The sequence below is a fragment of the Pseudorca crassidens genome, chromosome 13 (assembly GCF_039906515.1).
Source record: "Pseudorca crassidens isolate mPseCra1 chromosome 13, mPseCra1.hap1, whole genome shotgun sequence".
NCBI classification, from domain to species: domain Eukaryota; kingdom Metazoa; phylum Chordata; class Mammalia; order Artiodactyla; family Delphinidae; genus Pseudorca; species Pseudorca crassidens.
Genome location: NC_090308.1, coordinates 28036780 through 28046339, shown reverse-complemented (window position 1 = coordinate 28046339; position 9560 = coordinate 28036780). Strand labels below are relative to the sequence as shown.

The window sequence follows — 9560 nt, the reverse complement described above, 5'->3', positions numbered from 1 at the left end:
AATTGTATCATATGGTCCATCAGAACACAGTCCCAGCTGTGACAAAGCGAGACAGTGGCATGGACATATATACACTACCAAACGTAAAATAGCTAGCTAGTGGGAAGCAGCCGCATAGCACAGGGAGATCAGCTCAGTGCTTTGTGACCACCTAGAGGGGTGGGACAGGGAGGGTGGGAGGGAGGGAGACGCAAGAGGGAAGAGATATGGGAACATATGTATATGTATAACTGATTCACTTTGTTATAAAGCAGAAACTAACACACCATTGTAAAGCAATTATACTCCAATAAAGATGTGGAAAAAAAAAACACAGTCCCAGCCTCAGCTGAGGACAAAATCCACTCGAAAGCAATGGTACCCAGGAGGGAGCTCAACAAATACCTGTTAACTAAATATACCTTGGAGTTTGTTGAAACTTTAAAGAAAAACATGACTCTTACTCATAGGGGACTTACAATCTACAAGGAATACGAGATAAAGTCATCATACATGTAATTATAAAAGTGAGAATGGGAAAAATAAAATTAAGTTATGGTTAGAAATGGATGAGATTAAATTTGATCTGCTACTAGGATAAAAAGCAAGAATTCACGTGAAAGACTGGGGAAACCCTCAGGTGAAAAAGATCCCATAAAACCCAAGTCCTACTTAGAATCTCATAAACATCGAAGAAACACAACACATTTTGTTGTTATGCTCAAACAAAGGCATTTTATTAGCTGGCTTTACACCTTAAATAATATCTTGGTTACCAAAGGAACAATTTCCAATAAATGCAAACTAAGCAGTTCCAAATGGTTGTTTGTTGAAGGAAGAACACTCACTGCTCAACACAAAATACCTTTATTAACCTTCAACAAATCTTTTCTTACAGTTAACTAAAAAACTGCTCAGGTCAAATATTAACTACCTCAATAACCCATTTTAGTTATTCTTCCTTAAAAATGTGTGTTGTAAGTTGAAATCAAAAGAGAAAACTGAAAACATTTGGTGGTTTGGCTGGAAGTAGAGTTCACGTCATGATGATTCAATGTCTTCTAACACATATTTCTGATAACTTCCGTAAGTCTCAGAAAGGTAAATCCATTAGTAACATTTCAAAGGAAAAGCTAGTTTTTTAAATGAAAGTGCAATATTAGCCTTTCTTTGCCAGTTGGCAACTTAAAATTTTTGTAGGAGTGGTGAATAATACTTCTTTGCAGCTGATTATAGCTTGAATTTTCTCATTTAAAAAAATATCAATTGCACATTGTTGCTTTAACTGAATAACTGGATTCTTTCAAAACATGGAGGTTAACTATCTCACTGTCTTTAGAAACATGGTAGAAATTCTGACCCATCAGCCTTTTATCTGTAAAAGAAAAAAAAAGCATTTGCTATAATTTAACCAACCACATTATATGAACAACAACAACAAAAGGAAAAAATGGCAGTGGAGTAATCATTACATCAGGTGAAACTTTTTTGTTTTTCCTGCAACTTTTTTCCTTCCCTAGTCTTGTTATTTGAGATTTTCTATAATCTCTCCATTACTTTCCACAAGAGACTGCATCTTATTTTTAGAATGCTCTTTTATAAAGAATGTTTTGACAGTTAAATGTGATGCTGCTGCTGCTGCTATTAGGTAACATTTACTGAATGCTTTCTAAATGCAATCACTGTGCCAAGTGCTTTATGCAGACCATTTCATTTCACAACTCCAGAAGGTAGATTCTATTACCCCATTTTCATAGATGGATAAATTACAGGACAAATGTTGTTCTTCTGCAGCTAGGAATTAGTGGAGCAGTAACTCAGACTTAGACTTAAGTTTAACTCCAGAGCCTTTTTCATGGTACATGTATAACTGAATTTTGATACAACCTAAAGCCCTATGTCCAAAGTATCCATCCAGTTAAATGAACTGAGTAATTTTTATGCAGAAAACAAGCATATGAAGTAATGAAGCCCCTTTTAAAAATACATGCATACCTTGCAGATATTGTGGGTTCCGTTCCAGGCCACCTCGATAAAGTGAGAATCGCAGTAAAGCAAGTCATAGGAATTTTTTGGTTTTCCAGTGCATAGAAAAGTTATGTTTACACTATACTATAGTCTATTAAGAGTGCAATAGCATTATGTCTAAGAAAACAATGTACATACCTTAACTTAAAAATACTTTATTGCTAAAAAAGGCTAACGATCATCTGAGCCTTCAGTGAGTCATAACCTTTTTGTAGGCATAACATCAAAGATTACTGATCACAGATCACCATAACAAATATGTAATAATAATAATGTAAAAGTCTGAAATACTGCAAGAATTACCAAAGTGTGAAACAGAGACATGAAGTGAGCAAATGCTGTTGGGAAAATGGTGCCTAGAGACTTGCTCAATGCAAGGCTGCCACAAACCTTCATTTTGTAGAACACAGTATCTGTGAAGTGCAATAAAATAAGGCATGCATGTATTCATAAGATCTATATTAATCATGATAGTGTGGGAGAAAATTTAAATCACTGAAATTCTGGTTCATTTCTGGCTATTTTCTCCAAAACTCAACTGTACCTTACATTATATATTAATGTTTCAGAAACATTACTGATACATTAACTTTCTGAATGAATGAACTGAGAACCAGTTATTAAAAAAAAAATGTAATGAGGGCACTTTGTTAAACAAAACCACTACCCCCAATTCATTTGACTCTTATTAAAGTCTATTCTCATGATTTGGACTGCATACAGATGTATTTTTCAATGGATTTCCTTTAATTTTGAGCAATATTACTGGTGGAGAAGACAGTTTGGAAGTTTCGTTATGAGAAGATCTAAGATGAAACATTTTCTTCCCGTCATTCTTTTAATCTTTAATAAAATTTTAAAATGTTGTTCTAATATAACTGCACTCCCGTTAAGCCATAAAATCTCAGTAATCATTCTTAAAAAGTAGAAAAGAGGGCTTCCCTGGTGGCACAGTGGTTAAGAATCCGTCTACCAATGCAGGGGACACGGGTTCGATCCCTGGTCCGGGAAGATCGCACATGCCGCGGAGCAACTAAGCCTGTGCCACAACTACTGAGCCTGCACTCTAGAGTCTGCGAGCCACAACTACTGAAGACCATGCACATACAGCCTGTGCTCCGCAACAAGAGAAGCCACTGCGATGAGAAGCCCGCGCACCGCAACGAAGAGTAGCCCCTGCTCGCCACAACTAGAGAAAGCCCGTGCGCAGCAACGAAGACCCAACGCGGCCAAAAAATAAAAATAAATAAGTAAAATTTTAACAAGAAAGTAGAAAAAGACATAATAACCATGGATACATAATCAGTCACTTTAAAATACCTCGGTGACTACACCAGCAGCTATGGTAGAACCACTGTAGCGCAGCATGAATCTCCCCAGCTCTTTAAAGTCTTTGTACAGCTCAAGAGCCACTGGTCTTTGTGTCTGTAGCTCCACCAATGCATTCTGGCCTTTGGTCAACAATCTATCACGAAAAATAAAATGGAAATTTAATAAAGGTAAAGAAATGTAATTAAAACCTGAAAAATATTTCACATTCCATCTACACATCAACTTAGTTTTTCAAAAACTTAAAAAGTAAAAAGGGATTTTCTTAAAATGAAAATATATGCCTTTGAATTTTAGGGGGTTAGTTGAAAGAAATGAGAGGAGTAATTCTAGATTTAAGAAATATTAGCTAGTTCGTGTGTGTATGAGTATGAGTGTGTGTGTGTGTGTGTGTGTGTGTGTTTTAAACAATCCTCCAAATTGAACTCTATCCTTTGAAGGACACTATAATCTAAAATACTCAAGACACCTCCACCAAAGTCTTCCCTTTCATTCCCTCATGAAATTAAAGAAGAGTGATGCAGCTGCATTTAAAGAAAGGAATGCAATGTCCTATGTCTTCCATAGTGAAATCCTAATTGGTAGATTATGTGTTAAAAAGTTATCTTTAAAGAGGATAATCTCCTAGTGCCAACACACTACCCTAGATCTCTCTCTCCCTCCCTCCTCTCTCTTTTCTCACATAGGAAGAGTGGTTCTTTAACAGACGTTCAGGATAAAATCATATAAGATTCTTTCACAGTATGATGTTTGTAGGAAATGAAGGGAGATGAGGCATGGGCCTGATTGCAAACAGCTTCACACAAATAAGCAAAACCACCAAGCATCCTTGTGCACGGGCCCCACCAGACTTACTGAAAGAGGGAGAACCCTAAGGGGACATTCTGAAATGTTCCCTAATTCAATTTTGATGTGTTCTAGAAGGATAGAGAACAGCATTCATAAACTCCCCTTCTGAAAGATTAATTCAGGGACAGACAGATACAATAAGCCAAAGTTTCTAAAAAACGTATTCCCAAAATTCTAAATATTGGCTTTGGGCAATTTCAGCTTAAGGTCCCATTCCTTAGGAAGGAGAACATCTAATATATTCATAATTTGCATTAAGTTTGGTTCTAGAAAGCTTGATTCCATCCTATATGAAGCAATCGAGTCTACAATGTGCCAGGAATGGAAACAAAGGGGAAAGGCCAAATGGTGTTGGTGCAAAATAAAAGGACAAAGCTACAAATACGGTGACAGGAAAAACTAGCATGAGAATATATGAAAACCTAGAGTTACCATCATTGAGCTAGACTCTGCAGCATGAGCAGGGAGGGTAAAATTCAGGATTACATCTGATGAGCCAATGTCAGATTGAGAATTTTCCAAGCCAAACAGCCCGCCTCCTGCCAAAAGAATTTATGTGACCCAACTAGCTAGATTAGAATCCTGGGCCTGCCACTTGCTAGCTTTGTGATCTCAAACGTGTTACACAATCTCTTTAAGCCTCAGCTTCCTCATTTGAAACATGGGAAACATAATAATACCTGCTTCATACGGTTGCTGAGAATGAAAACCATGTGAAAGCACTTATGACAGAGCCTAGAAAATAGTGGTCCTCAAGAAACATCAGCCATTAGCTCTATCACACTTCTCAGTACATTATGGCAGACACTCATGCTAGAAGCTAAAGACTCAGGTTAAAAATAAAGAACTATCTTTAAAAGAGAGGTGAAGTAGCCTCTTTTTTCTAACTAATGGAGAAACAGGCATGGGTTTAGAACAGTGTGAAGATTCTTTCTTCTACGTGCAGCCAATCCTGAATTAACCCTCTAACCACCTTGGCCTCTTACACAGGTGCAAATGAGGAGGAACACCCCAGGACTGAAAAAAAAGGGGATTTTGGGTGGGATTCCCCATAGGGCTGAAGTGAGGAAAACCCCAAAGCTGAAGCAGCCAAACCAAACTGTGGTCAACCTTTAGTTGAATTAGAGTAAGAAACTCAAGATTCTCAGGAAGCACCTCCTCTGAAAAATCCCGTGCCTATCCCAGCCAAGGGGGAACTGTCCACACCTAGACCTAGCTATTAATGGTAAGCAGAGGGGACCAACATGTGGTGACCACCTCAGCCTAGGCACCAGGTGGACTTCAAGCAGAAAACAAAAGTACTTTCCAGGTGGGAAAAAAACAGTGTTTAGTTCACTCTCTTCCTGAGGTATTCTTAGCATAGGGCATGATTCCCATGAGGGGGTGACAAGAAAGTTAAGAAGCACAATCAGCTGGAATTTGGGACAAGTGGCTAGGCATAAATCAAATTCATCTTCAAAAATGTAGGACTGATTTTTTAAATGCCTTCATTTTTACATCATCAGTATCTAGGGCTTGATACTTACATGTAAACTTACATTTACATTTTTATTTACAATTCACACCCATCACCATCATATATAACTGAAATTATATCTAGCATTCCTACCTAAACAGGAGCTTAAATATTTGTTTTTGTGTTTTCATCTAGTCCTTTAAAAAAATGATTTCTGGAACAAGTAAAAACAGACTTCACTTATCGCAAAGAGAAATATTACACAAATGAATTAATCTGTAAGGAATGTGCTTAAACTGTGTTTATTATTTATGCATTAAAACACTTACTTAGGCTTTTTCTTTGTGACTTCACCAGTGCTTTTGTTTAAGACGCTAATCAATCGTTTAACCACGGCAGGTTCACTGACAGTTTGGTAGTGTAACAGCACCTAAAACAAAAAATTGTAACACTACAAAGTTGTTCGCTGCAGCATCTCTGGTCTTTTACTCTGGCACTCACACGGAATCACGTTAGCCTCAGCACTACTGCCTGGAGTTGCAGGATCTCCAGCTGCTTCCCCTAAGTCCCACCACTCCAATCAGGTTGTCCCTTAACTCACTAGGGGAAAAGGTCATAGGAAGCAGTTCCAATTTCTCCTCCACCACTTACTGTGTAAACTTGAGTAAATTACATAACCTTCCTTATAGGATTATGATAAGAACTAAATAACAGAAGAGACAGTGTCTGGTACAGCAGATGTTCAACAAATGTGAATTGTTTCACCATAAAAATGAGGGAAGGGGAATTGCATGATATTCAGCAGTAACGAATTGTATTCATTGCTGGATAATGAGAGTAAAATATTATATGGGAGTTTAGACAGGCTTTGAAGTCAGGCAGACCTGAGTTCAAATCCTAACTTTACACATTCTAGTTGTGTGATCTGGGGCAAATCCTGTAATAACCGTTTTCCCCCCAATATCCCCAGCATCAGGGGTCTCGTCACTAAATGAGGAAAACCCAATAATGTTATTTTAAAGTGGGGCCTAACACATGGTAAACCTGAAGTTAACTGACGGCCTTATATATTAGCTATTACTGTTCATGTTTTATATGTAAGGAAATTAATATCAAATAGGTTAAGCAGCAATAAGGGTGCCAAGACCACTCAATAGGGAGAGAACAGTCTTTTCAACAAACGGTGCTGGGAAAATTAGATATCTACATGCAAAAGAATCTTACACCATAAAAAATTAACTCAAAATGGATCAAAGACCTAAACAAAAGGACTAAAACTATGAAACTCTTAGAAGAAAACAGAGTGGGAAATCTTCTTAATGTTCAATCTGGTAATGACTTCTTGGATATGACACCAAAGTAAAGGCAACAAAAGGAAGTGTAGATAAACTGGACTTCATCAAAATGTAAAACTCTTGTACATCAAAGGATACTTAAGAGTAAAAAGACAACCCACAGCACATGGAAGAAGATATTTGCAAATCATACACTGATAAGAAATTAAAACCCAAAATACATAAAGAAATGAAAAGATGCTCAACATTACTAGCCATTAGGGAACTGCAAATCAAAACCACGATACACCCCTTCACACTCATCAGTATGCCTATTATAAACAAACAAACTAACAAAAAAATCACCCCCCCCAACACCCACACACACAAGAAAGGCAAATAACAAGGAAGAGGAGAAATTAGAACCCTTGTGTACTGCTGGTGGGAATGTAAAAATGGTGCAGCTGCTGTGGAAAACAGTTTAGTGGTTCCTCAAAAGTTAAACACAAAATTTCCATACAATCAAGCAATTCTATTCCGAGATATATACTCGGAAGAATTGAAAGCAGGGGTTCAAACAGATACTTGTATGCCAGTGTTCACAGAAGCATCATTTACATCTGCCAAAAGACAGAAACAACCCAAACATCCATCAACGTATGAATGGATAAATAAAATGTGGTAAATACTTACAATAGAATATTATTCAGTTTTAAAAAGAAATGAAATTCTGATACATGTTATAACATGGATGAACCTCAAAAACATTATGTTAAGTGAAATAAGTCAGACACAAAAGGACAAATATTGTATGATTCACTTATATGAGGGATGTAGAATAGGCAAATTCATAGAGAAACAAAGTAGAACTGTGGTTACCAGAGGACAGGGGGAAAGCGTGATAGGGGGAGTTATTGTTTAATGGGTACAGAGTTTGGGATAAGGAAAAAGTTCTGGAGATGGGAGGTGGTGATGGTTGCACAAGGTGTATGTACTTAAGGCCACTGAACTGTACACTTAAAAATGGTTAAAATGGTAAATTTTCTGCTATAAATATTTTATCACAATAAATCAAAACATGAATTTAGTTAAAGTCTAACCCATTCTTTTTTTTTCTTCTTAAATATATAGACAGTTTACCATATAAGCTAAGGGAAACAAAAATATTTATGTATTAAGGAACTAGTCCCTAAATAGTGAAATTTAATTGCTTAGGAAGCCTCTCCTTGGTTAAATTTTTAAAAATTGTTTAAGTTTCTTCCCACAGAGAGTGGATTAAATGGCAAAACGTGATGTTTTTTTTCTGAAACAAATTTCATCCTGGTATTCGTGAATCAACATAAGCAAGTAGAATCTCATAAAGCAGCACTGAAAAACTTTTAATTCATAAAAGGAACTACAGTACACAGGAAGACAGTATTACTGTTCAAAGTAACTACCAACCTCCTGACCTCTCTACCTCTCCACTGGCAAAAATTATTGCCGCATGAGTAGAAACACAGTAACCAACCTCTTCAGCTTCTCTCCATTGGACATACTGCTTTCTAAGAATGAGTGCCATTCGTTCATAGCAATTTCTTGCTTATCAACACATGAATTTTAAATATTTAAAAGAAGTATTTGCAACAACAACTGTTTTTTTGGACACAGCTTTTGCCCCTCCCCTTTTTTAGCATATGGGAGAAATGGAATATAATTATAAAACTAAAATACTTAAACACTATTTTATAAATATAATTTTATAGGATCAAGTTTACATAGAGATAATTACAAAGAATTATAAGCAAAGCACATGGTTATCTCAAATAAAGGTGCAGAGGTATAAAATAAATTTAAATGTGCTAAATAAATTTATTCCCAATCTTTAAAATACTATCACTAATTTAAATAAAGTTTAAAGGTCAATTACTATTACTCCCTTACTTTTATTTCAAAGATGCATCAAATGGAGAAAATGATCTGTTTATATTTTTAAAGGCAAGCCATTTAATTCCACCGAGAAACATTTTTGATTCTCATGCAGAACCTGTACTATATAATAAGCTGATCAAGAAAAGAAAAATAAGTCTAATGGGGAAAATGTCCATTAGTTAAATGGCAAAAGCAAGGTACCAAACTATAAACAGAGTACGGCCCCAAATAGCTGAAAAAAAATTTACACATAAAACAAAGAATTCATGCTATTCACAAGTAGTATCTTTTCTGGATAAGTAACAATGTAGTATAAAATTCCCCTCTTCCCATAAATGTGCATGTTCAAATGGTGCTAGTCAATGATAACCTGCAAACCAACCTCACAGCTTCAGCGTAATTAAAGTTTACCTAGGTCAAGCATCCCCAAAATATACCCATAGATACCAATGTACACAAAAAAATACTCTGAAATGTAAAGAACAGATAATTATAGGTTACACAATTACAGAAGATTCTGTTTTTTAATAAGATGTTAAATATGATTTTTTAAATTTATTTATTTATTTTTGGCTGTGTTGGGTCTTTTGCTGTGCGTGTGCTTTCTCTACTTGTGGAGAATGGGGGCTACTCTTCGTTGCGTTGCACGGGCTTCTCATTGCGGTGGCTTCTCTTGTTGCAGAGCACGGGCTCTAGGGTGCACGGGCTTCAGCAGTTGTGGCTCGAGGGCTCTA

The 9560-nt window shown here is 36.5% G+C and overlaps 1 protein-coding gene across 8 annotated transcripts in view; it reads right to left on the bottom strand.

Annotated features, from left to right (window-relative positions):
* Positions 1-686: 686 nt before the first annotated feature.
* Positions 687-9560, bottom strand: part of HBS1L (HBS1 like translational GTPase) — an 80762-nt gene continuing 71888 nt past the window's right edge. For 7 of the 8 annotated variants that reach the window (XM_067702030.1, XM_067702023.1, XM_067702024.1 and 4 more), the window contains 3 exons: positions 5971-6071; positions 3328-3472; positions 687-1354 (listed from right to left, as the gene is read on the bottom strand). In XM_067702030.1, the coding sequence (XP_067558131.1) occupies positions 1343-1354; positions 3328-3472; positions 5971-6071 (258 nt within the window). In that variant the 3' untranslated portion in view covers positions 687-1342. Of the gene's footprint in view, positions 1355-3327; positions 3473-5970; positions 6072-9560 lie in introns of those variants that run through there. The other variant, XM_067702026.1, reaches the window with a different exon arrangement.